General features: G+C 43.5%; 1 protein-coding gene across 3 annotated transcripts in view; it reads left to right on the top strand.

Annotated features, from left to right (window-relative positions):
- SLC23A2 (solute carrier family 23 member 2) overlaps nucleotides 1-20,317 on the top strand; it is a 155,759-nt gene that overhangs the window by 55,419 nt on the left and 80,023 nt on the right. For all 3 annotated transcript variants that reach the window (XM_081289303.1, XM_081289304.1, XM_081289302.1), the window contains exons 4-6: nucleotides 14,750-14,848; nucleotides 15,735-15,851; nucleotides 18,589-18,746. In XM_081289303.1, the coding sequence (XP_081145429.1) occupies nucleotides 14,750-14,848; nucleotides 15,735-15,851; nucleotides 18,589-18,746 (374 nt within the window). The remainder of the gene's footprint in view (nucleotides 1-14,749; nucleotides 14,849-15,734; nucleotides 15,852-18,588; nucleotides 18,747-20,317) is intronic.

Raw genomic sequence — 20,317 nt, 5'->3', positions numbered from 1 at the left:
AGTAGTAAGGGAGGCAGAGATGGCGAGTTGACAATCCTAGCATAGTGGAGTGGAGTGGCCACCACCACTGTAGTAGGGGGTCCTATAGGGCACCACTATAGGACTGAAGTCCCCTTGTTTGGGGTGACTGATTTGAGTGAGGACAGATTAGGAGAGTAAGAGTTTGGGGTCTGGGCAGTACCAAAGACCTGGACTCAGGTGGGGACAGTATGAATGGAGATGAGGTTGATGGAAGGGATGCTAAGATTTGGGGACCAAGAGAAGGGGAAAGTTCATGATGCCTGTCGAGATTTTTTACATAGGTACCTGGTTGGTACCCATGCTAGCCAGTGGCCAGCACCAGGCATGTTTTGAAAGCATGGTCCCTAAACGCAGCAAGGTTGAGAGGTGGGGCTTTTAGGCCATGATTGGGCTGCGAGGACTCTGACATCGGTGAATTGATAGCTTATTGGACTTCAGGGAGGTGAGACCTAGTTGGAGGGCATTCCCTGGAAGTGTTCATCTTCTCTCCTGCCCTTCTATTCACTCTTTTTCCTTCTCTCTCTGCTCTCTGGCTTCCTTCAGCTGAGCAACTATCCTCCACCGTAGCCTTCCACCATGATGTTTCTGCTCTGGCATTAGTCAGCCGTGGACCAAGACCTCTGAAATCATGAGCCAAAATAAATCTATCTTCCTCTAAGTTCTTGTCAGGTATTTTGGTCACAGTGTCGAAAAGCTCACTAACACAGTAACTTTGCAGAAAAATATGGAATCTAAGGAAAACCATAAGTTCAGAAGGTGGGAGATGGAGATGATGATTTCATTTGAAAAGTTGTGGATTTGAATAGCAGAATTGGCTTCCTTGCAGTGGCGAGAGGAGACAGACGTTAGATAAATATATGAATCTTATGGCTGCCACTGGCCAGTTCTGTGAAGAGAAGTAAATGAGGAAAGAGAGATAGTGAGGAATAGAATGTGAGGTCAGATGGATCATACTGAACTACTGGCTGTGCATGAATTTTTTTTTAAAACTATGTATTAGTGCCTCCCCAAATCCTTGACCTCATGGAGCTTCTGTCCTGGGGGAGAGACAGACAAAACACAGTAGAAATAAGTCAGATGTGCAGATGATATTAGATATAAATATGTACTAAGGAAAAAACAGGGGAGAGGATTAACATGGTGAAAGTTTGGGTAGCCCAGAAGGACTGCACTGTCAAGGTGGTGTTTGAGGAAAGCCTGGAGGAGTGGAGGGAAGCCTGTCATGACTGTTGGCAGCAAGTGCAAAGATCCTGAGGCAGAGAGGCAGGTGCCTGGTGTGCTGGGGATCAAGGCTGGAGGGGTGGAATCAGCTGGAGATTGTATAGGCCTCAGGGTCTAGATCAAGGTTTTGGCTTTTTCTGGGTTGCAAAAAGCTTTGATCCAGGCAAGAGCTGACTCCACAGACAGGGGACCTGACGTGGCTCTAGCCAGGGTACCAGCCACGTGGAGGTTAGAAGTGGCCAGCCCTGGAGGAGGATTGGCTTCTGGGCCTGACAAGGGTGGGAGCAAGGGGAGGAGGTAAGGGTAACTTCCAGCCATTTCCCTGAGCATCTGGTCAAGTCCTGAGGGGAAGAACCAGGTTGAAGGAGGGAGTAGTTTAGAGAACAGCGTTGCCTGTGGGGACATCAGTTTCGGGGTTAGAAAATTGGATTTGAGATTGTGGTGCTCAAGGAAAAAGTGGCTGGGAGGTAACAGTGTGGAGATGGTTTTTAAAGCCAGGGGACAGTGAGCGGTACGTGTTGCCAAAGAGGAAAGAGATTTGGAGGCTGGGAGAGGACCAGCAGAGGGGACAGCTGGGGGGTAGGGCTGGCAGGGCTGGCAGGGGAGCCGGAAAGCTCTGTCTTAGACACCAGTGAAGGAAGCCTGTGAGCCCCGTCTGAGCAGGGTTAGGGTTCCGCTCAGTGTGTGTTGGGGCGCACTCTGCTTTACCAAAGAGGGCAGCAGAGGGGTGTGTGTGTGCAACAGTATCCTAGTGACTGCGGACCCTGGGTCAGGTAAGGGGGAAGACAAGGGTGATGTGGGGCTCGGGACAGTGAAATGAACTGAAGTGCAGTGTTTGGCAGGCCCGGTGGGGTCAAGGAGCTTTGAGAATTGGAGGAGTCAGGCAAATGAGGAACAGACGAGGTACATCGGACCAGAATTGGTGTTGGGTTGGATGTGAGTGGTGAGGTACAACCAGAAGTCAGGAATGGCTTGCAGGGGAGGGATTGGGCACCTGGATATGTCGGTGATGTCCATCAGCAAAGTGAGAAACAGTGGGCTTTGTTTTGAAATTGATGTGGGAAAGTAGTACATTGACTGACTATAGAGCTAAAGACTCTTTTTCTGTGTTCATTTACTCAGAAAGTGTTGATTCCTCTGCATCTGAGCAATCTTCCCTCTTGTTGTCTTCTGTCAGCTAAGGCTGAGAACCCAGGTCTCAGGGAGCTGGTCTTCCTGTGGCTGGTGTCACATGTGAGCGCTGTTTACCTTGCATCTTTTGCCATAGAACGGTTTCTAATTTACCCATTAGAAAGGGGGCCGAGAGAAATCAAGACGCTGGGTGAATGAAGAGGCCATTTAATGGCAGACACAGGACTTGGGGCCATGTGTTTGACTCTCCTTGGCCCCCTGGTTTACCCCTGTTGTTCCTGTGTATTTATTGATAACAGCTTGCTCTTACTCACAAGGGCGCTGATTTTGAAGATACAGTATGTGACCACCTGAACCACAAACTTAAGAATATGAAATAGCTGGAAGCAAGTTTATGCTCTTTAGGGGAAACTTTTTGAAAATACTTATGACTAGACTTATGGGATTACAAGAGTAATACATGTTTATATTAGGAAATTTGGAAAACACAGTAAAACATTAAGAAAAAATATTTCTGAATCGGATAGTTATGGAATTGACCAGGAAGCAGAGGTATATCCCTTCCCCCTGCCCTTTGTAGTTACAACAGATACAAGTTCATAAGGAACACCCTGACCCTGGAGAGAGTGTTAGGAGGAGGAGCGGTGCCTGGAAGTGTGGCCACTTTAAAAAGAAGGGGCAAGAACACCAATGTTCATAGCAGCACAGTTCACAGTAGCTACACTGTGGAACCAACCTTGATGCCCTTCAGTAGATGAATGGATAAAGAAAATGTGGCATATATACACAATGGAATTTTCCTCAGCATTAAAAGAGAATAAAATCATGGCATTTGCAGGTAAATGCATGGAGTTGGAGAATATAATGCTAAGCGAAGTTAGCCAATCCCAAAAAACCAAAGGCCAAATGTTTTCTTTGATATAAGGAGGCCGATTCATAGTGGGGATGGGGGTTGGGGGGCTATGGGAGGATCAGATGAACTCTAGATAGGACAAAGGGGAGGTAGGGAAAGGTGGAGAACATGGGGGTAGGAAAGATGGGGGAATGAGATGGACATCATTACCCTAAGTACATGTATGAAGACACGAATGGTGTGACTCTGTTATACAAGCAGAGATATGAAAAATTGTGCTCTATATGTGTAATATGAATTGTAATGTATTCTGATGTCATATATAACAAATTAAAAATAAAAATAAAATAAATGTGCCTTGAAAAAAAAAGGTGGGGGGAGATTGTCTCCTGGAAGTGACTCCAGGAGACCTGAGACTCCAAGGACAGTAGTCTGATGGGTTTGCTGAGCAGAGTGGAGGTGAGTGTTGCAGAGGCCAGATGGTGAGCCCAGAGCCCACTGTGCCTGGCTGCTTTCCTTCTCCTTTCCCCTTCTCTGTTTTCTCTTCCCTTCCTTTATCTTTTTAAGTCAAGCAACCTTGGCAGACATGGGTTGTCGGTGTGAATGAAGAAGCTATTTAATGGCAGCTTTGATTCCTCTAAACTCAGATTATGTGATGGCAAATTTGTTTTCCGTTTTTTGGCACTGGGGTTTGAACCCAGAGATGCAACATCCCCTGCCCTTTTTTATTTTTTGTTTTGAGGCAGGTTCTCACTGAGTTGCTGGGTCTTGCCTCAAACTTGTGATTCTCCTGCCTCAATCTCCTGAGTAGGTGGGACTACAAGCATGTACCACCACACCTAGCTGAATGTTTATTCTGAGCAATGAAAAGCTGGCAGAAAGGCTTTTTTTTTTCTTTTTTAAATATCAATAGTTCTATTCTGAAAACCAAACAGGGAAGCCCAGAACATGTTCTTGTTCTTTGACTTTGTCCAGGTGCCTTGGGCTTCCTTCTTGTACATTCCTAAGTAGAAGGTTAGATTTTAAAGTTGAAAGTCTTGGTTGGGTAGTGATAATAGTTGTCTTAGGGTTGCCTCAATTTAAACATGACTTTTTGGGAACAGAGGGAGGCTCAGGCTAGTGTCACAAATATTGCTGAAGTTCTCTTGAGATTATAGTTGATTAAATGGATTTGGGGTCTTTGATTTAGATAGCTATCATTACTTTACTTCTGTTACAATATCATTCAGATGTTATATTAGAAGTAAAAAGGATGAAAATAACAACAACAAAAAAATAAAAGTTGTCTTAGAGAACATTCTCTTTTTATAAGAATAATAGACCCTTCTCAGAATCACACTGTTAATCCCAAGATCTGAGTGTGAAAGGAGACCATTTCCTGGAGTCAGCCTAGAGAATTTGTGTAATTCTCCTCTTTCTGTAAGAAAAGAATTTTAATCTACTATGTAGATTACTATGTATGGTTAGTGTATTATTAGTGTGTGGTCAGTATCTGTTACTGGGAACAGAGGTTCCATGATTTAGGGGAGTCAGTGCTCTTGACAGGTCAAAATAGAACAAAGAAGATGATCAGCCTTTTTCCATTAGAAAAATAAGTTTTGAAAAGGAATTTACCAATATGTGCTTTGAAATATGAACATCAAAAAAGCTGAGAAGCAAATGAAGGTTTTTCTGCATGATAAGAGATCCTTTTCCTTACCCCCTTTTTCTAAGTTTTTGATCTCCTTAAAAAGTAATTTTTCTGTTTAGAATTTGAGGTTTCATATAGATTCTTACATTGCAGCTGACTTTATTTTTTTTTTCTGACTTTAAATTTGAATAGTTGGTAATTTTAAACAAGAGATGTTAAAGTATGTATCACCATGCCTGTATCTTATCACTGAGCTCTTGATTTTTGTTTTTTGTTTTTTTAAAAAATATATATAGTTTTTAGTTGTAGTTGGACACAACATCTTTATTTTTTTATTTTTATGTGGTGCTGAGGATTGGACCTAGTGTCTCGCATATGCTACGCAAGCGCTCTACCACTAAGCCACAACCCCATCCCAAGGAGACCTTTTTTTTAAAATCTGAAATCTCCATCTTGAGGGGCTTTGGGGTACCAACGGCTTTTATAACAGGAGAAGGGGTTCAATGGGACAAAAAGTAGGAAATAGATATGTGGATTCAGTTAGGTTGTATTAATCAGAAGCATGTTAAGTCCTTTCCTTGGTGCTTACCTGGGCCACAGGTAACTTCTCAGTTTCTATTCTTAGTTTCTATTCCTGATGCAGGAAAGCAGTTACCAGGAAGTTGATTTTTAAAGGGGCTCTGTTTGGATTCTTTTTTTTTTCTTTTAATATTTTTTAGTTGAAGGTGGACACAATACCTTTATTTTATTAATTTATTTTTATATGTGGTGCTGAGGATCGAACCCAGTGCCTCACATGTGCTAGACGAGCTCTTTACCACTGAGCCAAACCTCAGCCCCTGGATTCTTTTAAGTGCAGAGCAATCCATGGTACAAATATACCATCATTTATTTAATCCCTGTTGATAGACATCTAAATTATTTCTGATATTTTGCTGTTACCAGTAGCACCGCAGTGACTAACCTTGCACATAAGTCATTTCACTCAGATGTAATTGAAGGATAAATTTCCAAGAGTGGGATTGTTGGGTCAGAGGAGCAAACCCTGGAAAGTAGAGGGGTGCCACCAATTGCCTTCGGTTAAGGTAATTTCATCAGCAGCGTATGAATGAATGCCTGTTTCCCACATGCTGGGCAGCAGAATGTGTGGTCTCTGCCAATGTAGTAGGTGGAAAAAAGTTTCTTATCATGGTTTTAATTTGTGTCTTACAAGTAAGGTTGAACATTTGAAAAGATGGGCCATTTATATTTCCATGGTTGTTTTCCTGTTGGAACATTGACCTTTCTTATAGCTGAGAATTCAGTTTGGTAACCATGACATGCTCCTATCATCTCTTAGGTGGCCTTAGGATCTTTTCTGGTCTGAGTTTCACAGGGCTGTGTCTGGTGATAGGCTTTTTACCTGCAGAATCTAGAAATGGTGCAGAGTGCCACATGACTGGTACTGGGAGTGTGCCAGAAGCCTAGCCCACTCTTGAGATGACCGATTAATCTATTAATCACTTGAATGGGTTATTCATTCATAAGGGCTGGGCTCTAATCTCTTAAAGGTCCCACCTGGTCCTACCTCTTAATATTTCATATTGGGAATTAAATTTCAACATGAGTTTTAGAAGGAGCAGACCATATTTCAAACCACAGCATCTCTAGTTAACTACTTATAAGCCTCACCTCAGAGAGATGTTGACCAAGTGTCCAGCCCAGTGCTTGACTTGAATTTGTGCCAGGCCGACGCTAACCACCCCCACCACTATCCATTTCAGGCTGCGTGTGGGAGCAGGAACACAAACTATGCGGCAATGTTTTCAGTGTGGGACAGCGACAGGCGCATCACCCCATCCGGTGCTTAGGGGCTGAGGGCTAGAATTAGGGAAGTGAGCACCTTCTGGCTCCTCTCAAAGGAAAAGTGGTGCTCAGGATAGGAAGGGCCACACAGGGAGCCCTGAGGCTGCTCTGGCTGCTGCACCTCCAGAAGTCCCCTGGAGAAGTCGGGAGTTGGGCAGTGCAGGTGCAAGAGGCTAAACTTCCTGGGGTCTGTGGGCTGCAGTGTCGACTGCTCCTGATGGTTTTGCTTGCATGTGGCTACCAGGGGTGTCGGTGGGGGCCATATTGTTTGAAGAGGTAGTGAAAACGAGATTTGGGGTTTTGGAACACCCATCCACTTCAGGGCAGTGAGTGGTATGTTAGAGCTATGAGCTGCAGCTTTTGGGGTGTCCTGATCTGAGATTGACTGCCTCTGGAGGTTTGGCATATGTCGCAGTGTGCTCACCTTGAGTTATTTTTCATGGTAGTTGATTTTGTTGATTTGTTTGTTTGTTTGTTTGTTTGTTTGTTTGTTTTTTTTGATTGGTGGGGAGTGTTGTTTGCAGTGTTGGGAATCAAGCCCAGGGCTTTATGCATGCTAGACTAGCCCTGTACCACTGAGGTACATGCCCAGCCCTTAATTTTGGAATTTCTAATAATATTGAAGGCAAGTGGAAGATTGTTTATGTTCATTAAAGAGGGGCTTGAAATATAGACTGGGGAAATACTGATTTCAATATTTTTAGTCTTTTTTCAAATTACACTTTAATTTGTAGGATAGGTCAGATTATCAGAGGAAATTATCTTGTGTAGATCTGCTGTGAAGGGGGCTTATGAATTGTGTGTTACCTTTCTATTAAAAGAGCAGAAAGCTATTAATTTGGGGGAACTTTATTACTTTACTCTGAAAGTGATGGGCTTAGTGTAAAGTGTTTCATGGAGCTTCCAGACATGTTACTGTGGTAGGTGGGTTATAGAAGATCCTGAATAGGTGGGAAATTTGAGTTCTGAATCCTTTGATCAGAGGTGTGGGGTTCTAGGTGCCTCTGCCCTCTGCCTATAGGAGCACTCCCAATATCTCAGGAGAGCTGCTTTTGGAACAAGCACAACATTGGCTTAGCTTAGCAGAAATAAAGCACTTGAGCAAAAAAGACCCATTTCCTGAGCCATAGACACCCCCCCCCCCACCCCCAGAGTCAAAATAGCACTGTGTTTTGGAGACGGACAAAAATCAACCAACAAATTGAAATAAAAAACCTGCTTTCAGAGCTGATGAAATGCCTGCATAGTAGTGGTTTGGGAGACAAGTTTGGTTTCAAACAGTTTTAGAGGGAAAAAGGACCTCTTGTTCCCAAAAGGGTTATAAATAAGTCATCTTCTAACATTTTTATAAAAACATGATTAATTTCCTGAGAGGAGAGATGCCAAATTTCTCCCGTTATCTGTGTTGTTCCTAATAGCACAAACTAAAGCCAGGCTTCATTAGTTTAGAAAGCTTTCTAAGATATGTTTTATTTCCTGGTTAAAATAACATTTAGAGGTCCACAAATGTGAAACTCATACTATCAGCAACATTTTTCATCTTTTCCCGTAAAAGAAAAAAAACAACTCAATGCCTTTCTCAAAGAATTTATTTAATATTTGATTTTATTCCCCCCTAGTGCTGGAGATCCAACCCAGGGCCTCCTACCACTGAGTACTCCTAGCCTGAACATTTTGATTTTTAAAATTAAATTTCATGTGCTTTTTCAAAAAGTACATCCTTGAAATAAGTGGATTTCAACAACCAAAGGAAACAAGATTAGTGAAATAGATTCATATTTTGAATAGAATTCTTTGCCTTTGAGCACTAAAATTTAGGTAGCTCCTTGGACATTAACAAAAGATCAGGTGTCAGGCAAAGAGCAGCCCCTGAGGGTGCCCTGTCTCTCATGGCCTCAGCCCCTTTTTGTGCCCAGTCTTCCTGGTTTGTTCCCATTACCAGTGGGAGCTCTGGTGGCACGAGGGAGACAGACATGTTCCTGTCCTTCAGGGAGAAGGGAGGTGGATGGGCCCCACCTCAGCTCTGCTGTCGGAAGTCAGCAGGTGCAAGGTGGGCCTCGAGGTCCCTAGGACAGGTAGACCTTGTGCACATTCTTTAGAAACCACAGGTTATTTAGGTCAGTAATATTTACAGTTAAGTAAACTTCCTAGACCTCCTAGGAAAGAAAACTTCCTTTGTAGGGTGTGATTTCTATGCCTCCTATGCCAGTCTCTTTGGAACCTGCATCTCTGTCTGCCCAGCCATCCTCTGGCCAGGGCGGGGGTGTTGCCCACTGTACTGTTACAGTGTCTGCCCACCGCCCCCACAGCTCTGTAGGAGCTACAGCTCCCATCCAGGCACCCCCGCCGTGCATAACCATGTCCTCTCTCTTGAACCTTACCTTGGCCACTGTTAAAACCTCAATCCAGGCCACTGTCCTTGTCCTGAAGAGTCAGCCTGCCTCTGCTCTTCTCGTCTTCCCCTTATTTCCCAGCACCCATCCGTTCTCCCTGCTGCAGCCAGAGTGGCTATTCAAAGCACATATCTGATTGTGGATTCCCGTGTTTGGCGTCCCTTCATGGTTCCCTGCTACTTCCTGTGGTAAGTTGGAATTCCTTAGCCACATGCCCCTCTAGACTGAACTTCTCGGGGAGCAACAGGACTACGTCCTCATTGCTTGGGACACGGCCAGGATTTGTTGAACGAGTATGCAAGCCTTTATTTAGGCTGAAGAGTGTCTATTTCTTATTTATTTGGTACTGGGGATTGGACCCAGGCAGGAGTGCTTTACCACTGAGCTACACCCCCAGTCCTGTTTTGCCTTTTTTTTTTTTTTTTTTGCCCCTGGAGACTGGATCTCATAGTTGCTGAAGCTGCCCTTGAACTTGCAGTCCTCCTCCCAAGTCACTGGGATTACAGGGTGCTTCAGTAGGCCTGGCAGTATCTGCATTTTATAGTACTTAATTCATGTGTGTGTGAGAGCAGAAAGAGAGCAGTAAGAAGTGCTAACTCTTGCCGATGTCTGTTTTCCTTGGTGCCATATAAAGGGTAGCCTCAGCTCACACAGGACTTCAAACCAGACCTGGGTTTCTCTGATTTAATAACTAAGTGCCCTTGTTTTAGGAGAGCTCATCTGAGTGTGCACGCCTTATGGCTTCTCAGTGTGTTGAGTGCTGTTTTGATATGATTTGGAGTGTGGTGCCCGTTGCAAGTTAGTTTCCTGTGTGGATCTGAATTTGGCTGGAAGTGTGTATCTGGCTTAGTAGCTAGTTTTATAAGGAAAACTAATGCCACAAACCCAGGTGGCTTGTGTATAAGCTATAGCATGATTTAGCAATAGTTTTAAAGATAGATTTTTTTCTTAAAACACTGTAAGAAAATTCTGCCATGTAAGTATGCATAGTGTCACTTGAGATCTCTGGAATACTTTAAAACCAGCCTCAGACTTGGATGATAATCTTTTTTTTTTTTTTTAAAGAGAGAGAGAATTTTTAAAAAATATTTATTTTTTAGCTTTTGGTGGACACAATATCTTTTATTTTTATGTGGTACTGAGGATTGAACCCATCGCCCCGTGCATGCCAGGCGAGTGCACTACCACTTGAGCCACATCCCCAGCCCCGGGTGATAATCTTTATGATCTTGAAAGAACCGTTTAATTTTTTCACTGTTCTCATTTCTTTGACTAAAAGTTAAGTAGATTGAGAAGGTCCTGAGAGATTTCCAGTCTACACTAAGCTGCTTAGAGCTTTTGTCTTTTAAGTTCTTTTTCCTTGTAGAAATAAACTGTACTCATTAGAGAAAATTGCCAAAATAAACAAGGGGAAAAGAAGGTAAAAAATTCAGGACTGTTGATTAAAAAACAACCACTGCTAATATTTGGAAGTAATATGCAATAACATATGGATGCATACTGATTATAAAAGATCCAAACATCCAAGGAGGGTTCTGAGGAAGAAGGTGTCTGCCATAGCTGTCTTATCTCAGGGGCACTCTTCCTACTGATTTGTGATTTTTCTGGATCCTTTACCAAGGGTTTGCACAGGTAGGTAGGTTATTAAAACTTTATTTACTTATTTACCATTTTAAATTTTTGAATTTTTTCTAGTTACACATGACAGTAGAATACATTTATGCACTTTGATATATCATACATAGATGGGATATAATTTCTCATTTTTTTCTGAGTATACATGTTTTAGAATCATATTGGTCATGCAGTCACATATATACATAAAGTAATAATGCCTGCTTCATTCTACTATCTTTTCTATCCCCACATCCCCTCCCCTCCCTTCACTTCCCTTTACCTAATCTAAGGTAATGCTATTCTTCTCTAGTGCCCTCTGCCTTATTGTGAATCAGCATCCACATATTAGAGAAAACATTTGACCTTTGGTTTTTTGGGGATTGGCTTATTCCACTTAGCATGATATTCTCCAACTCCATTCATTTACTGGCAAATGCCATAATTTCATTCTTCTTTAAATCTGAATAATGTTCCATTGAATATATATATATATATATATATATATATATATATATATATATACATACCACATTTTCTTTATCCATTCATCTGTTGAAGGACACCTAGGTTGGTTCCATAATCTAGCTGTTGCTATAAACATTGACATGGCTGTATTACTATAGTAAGCTGATTTTAAGTCTTAAGGGCCTTGGACATGCTAGGCAAGTACTATAGTGCTGAGCTACATCCCCCAGCCCAATATCTATCTTTTTGATGAATATTTAGGTTTTCCCTAAGTATTCAATAATTCAAACAATGCTGCAGTGGTCAACTTCAAACACACATACCCCAGGCATGGATGTTTCTCAAGAATGAGTTTGTATGCATGCCGTTGCTAGATCCAGAAAAAATACCTGTTTTAAATCCCTTCTCCATATCACCCCTCACAAAGACGATTCCACCAAGAACATAGGATGGTTGCTGTCCCCCACACCCTGGTCAACCCTAGGTTCATCTTTTAAATTCCTCAAATCTGTGTTAAAAAATAAATTTTATTTTACACGTCATTTTTATAATTTTCTAAGTGAATTAAAATTGGGACAGCTATTTGTATGCTTATTGCATATCTTAATTTTTCTTCTGTGAATTTGATATTCCTAGCCTTTGCCCATTTCCTTTGTTTGTTTTTTCATGATCTATTGTGACGGACCCTTTTTCATATATGGAAGTCTGTTTTCTCTATGGCCATCTAATCTTTTCTTTTTTTTTTTAGTACATTTCACAGTAATGTAATTTAAACCTTTTTTTTTTCTTTTTAAATCTGTATTTTAAAAATGTAGTTTTTCTGTTATGTCTATAGTTACCTTAATGTTCAAGTTTCCTTGATATCACAAACTAATTTTTCTTGTATTATTCTGGATGTAAATAAATGGTTTATAACTAATTACTTGTTATACTTAGGCAGTGATTACTTTCTTTGGGTTTAAGCCTTTTTGGTTTTCAGTTTTGCTTCTTCAGGAAAGATTGCTAGGAACGGAAACATTTGCCTGAAGAGTAAAAATATTAACGTTCCTGCTGCAGGATGGTGGAACCCAAGATGATCATGCTGCCCCTCACCAAGGGCAGGCAGAGAAGGGACTGCTGGGTGCCAGGTGTCTCCTTTGAACTTACCCCAGACGGGTTCTGGTCTTTATGTGGGAGACCCAGAAACTGAATATGGATTGAATATTAATTGGTACTATTAATCATCTAGCCTGTTGGTGTGTGCCCCCACCTGGGGCACTAGGGGAACCCACACAGCAGGCTAGTTTATGTAAGGGCAGTGAATGTTAAATAAGCTGGCGAGCTCGTCAGGGAAGAGCAGGGTTCCAGTTCCTCTAACTGAAGTTCCTCCTTCCAGGGCAGCCGTCAGGTGGTTTCTCGGGAGGGATCTTCTCTGAGCGGCTTTGGGGTATTCTCTTCTGTTCAGTCATCTAAACAGTCATCTAAACAGCAGTGCTGGCCTCTCAGCACTGGCCCCTCTGAGCCTCTTTCCCTGGCCTGAGGCTTCTTCGGGATGTTCCATTTCTGGTCTCCTCTGGCTGAGCTTCTGAGAGACCTGTCTTCACCCCGTGAGACACGACACTGCCTCCATCAAAACGCATGCCCTGGTCGCTGTTGCAGCACGGTGACAGCCTCACAATTTCATTTAAGAGGGCTGGGGATATAGCTCAGTTGGCGGAGTGCTTGCCTCGCATGTTCAAGGCCCTGGGTTCAGTCCCCAGCACCACAACAAAACTAAACAAAAACTAGAATTTCATTTAAGAAAACTAAAACTTTGCTGCTGTGATGGGGGAATTGCATACTTTGGACCCTTATGAGCCTTACAGAGGCTTTTTTAAAAGGAAAAAACAAGTTTCTCCACAGCAGAGTGTTAAGTGCTGACACAGCCTCTTTTTCTTTTATTTGTTCTTTTCAGATATGTACAATGACAGTAGAGTGTATTTTGACCTATTATACATACATGGAGTAAAACTTATTCTAAGTAGGATTCCATTCTTGTTGAACAGGATGTAGAATTTCACTGGTCCTATATTCATATATGAATGTAGGAAACTTAGGTCTGATTCATTCCACTGTCTTTCCTATTCCAGTACCTCTCCCTTCCCTTCCCCTCATTACCCTTTGTCTAATCCAGTGAACTTTTATCCTCACGCCCCCATTGTGTGTTAGCATCCACATATCAGAACATTCGACCTTTGGTTTTTTGGGATTGGCTTATTTCACTTAGCAGGATACTCTCCAGTTCCATCCGTTTACTGGCAAATGCCATAATTTCATTCTTCTTTATGGCTGAGTAATATTCCATTGTGTATAAATACCACATTTTCTTTATCCATTCATCTGTTGAAGAGCACCTAGATTGGTTCCATAGCTTAGCTCTTGTGAATTACACTGCTACAAACATTGATGTGGCTGTATCACTGTTATATGCTGATTTTTTAAGTCCTTTGGGTATATAGTGAGTCAAATGATGGTTCTATTTCAGGTTTTCTGAGGAATTTCCATACTGCTTTTCAGAATGGTTGCACCAATGTGCAGTCCCACCAGCAATTTTTCCTACATCCTCACCAACATTTATTGTTATTTGTATTCTTGATAATTGTCATTCTGACTGGAGTGAGATGAAATCTTAGTGCAGTTTTAATTTGTATTTCTCTAATTGCTGGAGACTGTATTGCTCTAATTGTTTGAACCTTTTTTTAAAAAAATGTATTTGTTGACCAATTTTATTTCTTCTGTGAAGTGCCTGTTCAATGCTTTACCTATTTATTGATTGGTTTATTTATTTATTATTTATATTTGGTGTTAAGGTTTTGAGTTTTTTTAGTACAAGAGATTGAACCCAGAGGCACTTTACCACTAAGCCACAACACCCCCAGCCCTTTTTAATATTTTATTTAGCAACAGGGTCTTGCTGAGTTACTTAGGGCCTTGCTAAATTGCTGAGGCTGGCTTTGAACTTGTGATCCTTCTGCCTCAGCCTCTTGGGCTGCTGGGATTACAATGTGTGCGCCACCATACCCAGCTGGTGTTGAAGTTTTTTGAGTTCCTTTTTTTTTAATACCTTTATTTATTTGTTTGTTTTTTTATGTGGTGCTGAGGATACACCTCTATCTATCTATCTATCTATCTATCTATCTATTTTTATGTGGTGCTGAGGATCGAACCCAGGGCCTCGAACATGCTAGGCAAGCGCTTTACCACTGAGCCATGACCCTAACCCTTGAGTTCTTTTTATATCCTGGAGATCAATGCTCTATCTGAGGTGCAGATGGCAACGATTTTCTCCCATTCTGTGGGTTCCCTCTTCACATTCTTGATTGCCTTCTTTACTGTGAAGAAGCGTTTTAGTTTGATACGATCCCACTGTTGATCTTCAATTTTACTTCTTGCGCTTTAGGATTCTTGATGTAGAATTTGGTTCCTAAGCCGATGTGATGGAACGTTGGGCCTACATTTTCTTTGTGTTGGTGCAGAGTCTTTGGCCCAATGCCTAGGTCCTTGATCCACTTTGAGTTTTGTGACACAGCCTCTTAATGGAGGGTTTCTCTTTAGGTGGTGATCAATGGAGGGGCCACGTCCACTGGTGAGCAGGACAATGAAGACACAGAGCTCATGGCAATCTACACTACAGAAAATGGCATTGCTGAGAAGGTACTGTCATGTCCCATGTCCCATGTCCCTGCCTCTGCCCTGGACCCCATGCTGCAGGGATGGGGATGTCCTTGGATGGGGACTCTGGGTCTACCCTCCTGTGCAGGGCTGTGTCTGTGGATCTGTTCTCTTTTTAATGGAGAGAGGAATCATATTTACTGGTTTTTAGTTGTCTTAATGGTAGTTAAGATGTGAACGTTATAGAGTTCATTATCTAGATGTTTTGAAAAGCCTCACCCAGGATGCCAGAGAGAAGAGGTTAAGAGCTTGAGGACTGAAGTCGGTCTGGCTGTGAATCTGACTCAAACCCTAAGGGTCTGTATATATTAGAGCCCCACCCCCTATTGTTGTCTGAGCAACAGTGTTTTGGCCAGTAGGAACTGGTTTTTAGTTGTCTTAATGGTAGTTAAGATGTGAACCGTATAGTGTAGACTTTATTTTTAGATACAAAGATGCTCTCCTTACCAGGGATGCAATGGGATGGGGTTGGGTGGGAGGGGCAGACCAGTGCTTTTTGTTTGAAAGCAGTTGACGTTTTACAACATCTGTTCACTGGAGGTCTCAGGGTGTCACTTTACAGTACCAAACCCTGGAGTGAGCATCTCTGTCCAACTAGGAGGATCCACTGATTTGGAGAGAAGCTCTGAGCAAGCTGGGTGCTTAGGGGGATGAGTTGATACCAAGGGACCCAGAATCCCAGAATCAGAGGATCAGCCGTCCCACTGAAGCAGTGTACTTGATCCTCGCCTCAAATGTGGCCAAGGCTCAAGATTTAAAGAAAGGCAGCCTAGAGGTTAGAGTTATTTCTCAGCAACAGCGGGCTGTACGGAGCTGAATGTACCTCGTCTGGGCCTTCACTAATTATGTCCTTTCCCCTCACCCACAGAGCTCTCTTGCAGAGACTCTGGACAGCACTGGCAGTCTGGACCCCCAAAGGTCAGACATGATTTACACCATAGAAGATGTTCCTCCCTGGTACCTGTGCATATTTCTGGGGTTGCAGGTAAGATAGTGCCTTCAGAATGTGTAACCACTGTCAGATGCCAAACACCTGAGTTTTTGGAAAATTCAAGTTTGAATTTTATTTATTGAATATTTTATTATAAATTTACTCTTAAGACTGTTAAATGGGAATTTTAAAAAAATATTTTTAAGTTGTTAATAGACCTTTATTTATTTATATGTGGTGTTGAGAATCGAACCCAGTGCTTCACAGTGCCAGGCAACTGTGCTACTGCTGAGCCCCAGCCCATGAATGGGAATTATTTATTTATTTATTTCTATGTGGTGCTGAGGATTGAACCCAGTGCCTTGCATATGGTAGGTGAGTGCTCTACTGCTGAGCCCCAGCCCCAGCCCCCCATGAATGGGAATTTTTAACATCAATTTCAAAATAGCAGAGGAAGCCTGGTACAGTGGCGCATGCTTGTAATCCCACCAGCTTTGTAGGCTGAGGCAGAAGGATTATAAGTTCAAAGCCAGCCTCAGCAACTTAGCAAGATCCTGTCTCAAAATAAAATGGGGCTGGGGATGTGGCTCAGTGGTAAAGAACCCCTGGGTTCAATCCCTGGTACCAAAAAAAAAAAAAAAAAAAAAAAAAAGGCAGAGCAAGAGAAAAACTGGGAAAAGAAAGAAACAAAATGTTCAGGGAATAATGAAGGGAGAAGAATAAGATGGTAATAGAAATACAAAAGAAGGCTAGTTGCAGTGGTGCTTTCCTTTAATCTCAGTGATTCTGGAGGCTGAGGCAGAAGGGTTACAAGTTCGAGGCCAGCCTCTGCAACTTAGCAAGACCTTGACTCCAAATAAAAAGGTCTGGAGTTGTAGCTGTGGTCGAATACCTCTGGGTTCAATCCCTGAAACCAAAAAATAAAGAAAGAAGGGGAAAAAAAGGACTAGAAGGTAAAATAGAAGAAAGCAGACCAATACAGAGGGATTGATTTTTACTGCCCATTCCTGTCTTGGCTAAATCCAGTCCACAGTCACGGCAAACTCTGCCATGAAATATGAGTAACCCTGAAAAGTGCCCTTTTGGCCAGAACATAACTGGAAAGTCTTACCTTTAAAAAGAAGGGAAACTTGGCTATGGCTATAGAAGTGGCCACTTTGTCTTGAAGGGCAGGCAGGCTGGGGGATAAGGCGAGGTGACACACGGAGGCCTTCTTCATGCTTGATACTTTCCCTTCTCTCTCTAGCTCCTTTTCCCACTTAAAGGCTTAAAGTGTTTTTATTTGGAGAAAGGGGACAAGGCAGGAAGCTGTTTCCTCAGTGGCACCTCCTGGCCTTCATTTGTCTGTTGTTTTAGCTTAGACCCTGTTCTGAGGTGTGACTTTCCATTTTCCCTTTCTCAAGTTTGCATGATCAGTTGCCCTAGGGTTTCTCACAAGCTGTGAGAGTTGGTCTCAGAGCCCAGACCATTTGCTTATGTGGAAGTGGGGTTGTACCTGCTGACCTGGTGCTTTGGTCAGGTTTCCAGGCCCTGCCCTCCCTTTAGGTGTCAGAACTCATGGCAGCCTTCATCAAAGGTGTTAGCAAAGGAGCAGTCAGAGCCAAAGGAGCTGAGCACTCTTGGTGAATACTTAACCTTGGGCCGAGTATCCTGAACCAAGTGCCGGAAACCTGCTGTTTGGAATCTTCCTATCGTAGATGTGTCTAAAAGTCTCCCCTAGTTACACAGGAGTGAAAAATCCTGCTCTTCTTGATAATGTGTAGTGCACAAACTGAGTACTGCTCTTCTTGATAATGTGTAGTACACAAACTGAGTAGCGTGTTTCATCCCCAAGGAAACACCTGTACTGTTGGGCTTCATGGGCTGCAGGCAACGTGTTTGGCAAACATGGGCAGATGGGAAAGCTGTGAGGAAGAAAAGTAGGGAGTTTGCGGAACAGAAATGAGAACCAGCCAAGCAGAGAAGTGAGTTGTGAGTGCTGGGACTGTCCAGAGTCACAAGGAGTGTGTGTGTGGGGGGGGTCCTCAGAGATGGAGCCACTGTGTCTTTACATGTATTGACAAGAACAGAAAAATTCTGTGTCTGCTGAACAATACCAGACCATAGAAAAATCTGGAAAACACCCTATGCAATGAAGCTTATGTAGCTTTAATCCCCTGACCTGAAAGAATTAAAAAAGAGCAAATAGGGCTGGGGATGTGGCTCCGTGGTAGAGCGTTTGCCTAGCATGTGTGAAGCACTGGGTTTGATCCTTAGCACAACATAAAAATAAATAAATAAAATAAAGATACTGTGTCCATCTACAACTAAAAATATATATTTTTTAAAAAGCAAGAAACTATAGACTGTCTTAGCAATGCAGATTAAAAAATACTAGCAGATCAAATCCTAGAATAAAAGTACAGCCTGACTAACCAGGGTTTATTTGAAGAACGCAGGAGTGGTTCAGCATAACAAAGTTAACGGATAAGAGGAGAAAGACCCAGTGCCAATAAAGCTTTGGGGCAGGGGAGCAGGTGTCTCCAGTAAAAATACATAAGCTGTCTTGAGTCCTTCCTTTGTGCTGGCCTGGATTCATGAAACTAGTAAGTCATCATATAAGGGGGAAACAGGATAAGAAAACACAATGAAAAGGAAAAAAAAATGTGATTTGGCACATGAGAAATTGAAGAGATTCTTCATGTGAACTGTGTTTATATATTTGAGATACTAGAGGAGCAAGGCTGGGATAAAACCAGGAGCAAATGAGGGAGGGCTCCTCTTTCCCTCTCGTCTCTTCTCTCACCCACAGCACTACCTGACGTGCTTCAGCGGCACCATTGCAGTGCCCTTCCTGCTGGCCGACGCCATGTGTGTGGGGTATGACCAGTGGGCCACCAGCCAGCTCATCGGGACCATTTTCTTCTGCGTGGGAATCACAACTTTGCTGCAGACAACCTTTGGCTGCAGGTGAGGCTGGGGTGTTAAAGGGGGATGCCGAAACCCGTAAGGCACTGAGCCGTGCCAGTTGCCCTAGGCTTCTTGGAAGAACCAGCAGGACTTAGGACAGGGTCCTGTTTGCCGTTGGTCCCCACCCCACCCCTACAGGGTTCCCCTCCACGTTTGTCCTCTTGGTGAAGAGCACTACCTGTCCCAGTTGTGCAGCCTGGAAACTCAGCCTCTCTCCTGTTTCTCTGTTGGCTGGCAAGTCACGTCCTGTCTCCCACACGCCTCCCACCTCCTCCTATAGTTCAGACTTGGACGGTTCCGCCAGGTTCCCAGTTGGTCTCTTTGCCTCCAGGGCTCCTCATTCTTACTCACTCTATACCCTATCCCTGCCCTGGCCTCGTTCCATATTTCTGCCTCCACCTCTTCCTTGGGCTGACCAGGCTGAAGTTCCACTCCTTGTTTTAACTGAGATGTACCTGGTGTCCATGTGTCCCTTGCTCTCTGCCTCTTCTGTTTTCAGCTGTGTCTCTGAGTCCTGCCTTCTGCCATCTCTGTGTGCCCTGCCATCCCACCCTGCTGTGTCTTTGCCTCCCCACCCACCCAGCACACACCTGCTCATCTTCTGTTCCGGCTTGCCCGTCCCTCCTCTGATGTGTGCTCAACTCCTCAAAAGCTTCTGCCATTCTCTGGATTCCCACATGTGCACTTTATGTTCATTCCTCTCATGCTGCTTTATTATACCCTGCCCTTTTTGTTTTATGTCTGTTTGTCACTGGCTTATGCTGCCCTCCCCGGTGCCAGGGCTTTAGCTTGTCCTCTTTCTGTATCCCTAGTGTCCAACTTAAGTGAATGTGGAGCTAGCCCAGGGAGGGATGGAAGTATCCTTTCCTTCCTCCTCCTGCAAGCTTGCCTTTTCCTCTCTTTGCTCCATCTTCTGCCCTCTTCATAGCACAGCTTCTTACTTTCCCAAGACTCTGCTGGGGTGTGGTAGGAAGTCCACACTGGCTGGACTGTCTCCGAGTAAGCATTCAGGTTCTGTCTCTTGCTCCATCAAAAATAGTCTGAGTTAGGGTTGGCCTTCTCTGGGGGAAGTAGCTGAGAGAGGAACACAGCAGAGAAGGCAGGTGGGAGTCGTGGTCTGCATTCTGAAAGACCCAGAGTCAAGAGGGTTACCCTTTTTGGGGGACAGTGAGCAGTGCTGAGTGTTCTCGTTGCAGTGTGGGTGGTGTCTGGAGAGAGTAGAAGGTAGCTCCCTTGCAGGTCTGCTGGTAGAGGGAAGCCATGTGCACTGAAGGCCCCTCTGGACAGCCTATAGTCACCATGCCTGACAAAAGGGAGGGTCTCCTCGGGGAACCTAGAGGAAAGGGACAGGGTTGTCATTGTCCTGCTGAGGAAGGAGCTGAGCCCAGGCCTTTGATGGATCACTTGAGCCAGACAGTTGAAAGTGGTGACAGCACCATAGGGTCTTTGGGCACAGCATTTGTATCCCTGTGTTGCAAGACCTGAGTGGATGAAGGTGATTTAGTTGGCTGGGGGACATGGTCCTTACCAGTGAACTTGTATGCCAATCTGTAAATTCAGGAACTGCCTGT

Source organism: Spermophilus citellus (assembly GCF_964194105.1).
Source record: "Spermophilus citellus genome assembly, chromosome: 4".
NCBI classification, from domain to species: Eukaryota; Metazoa; Chordata; class Mammalia; order Rodentia; family Sciuridae; genus Spermophilus; species Spermophilus citellus.
Note: the sequence above shows the minus strand (reverse complement) of the source record. Positions and strands in the feature narration are given on the sequence as shown.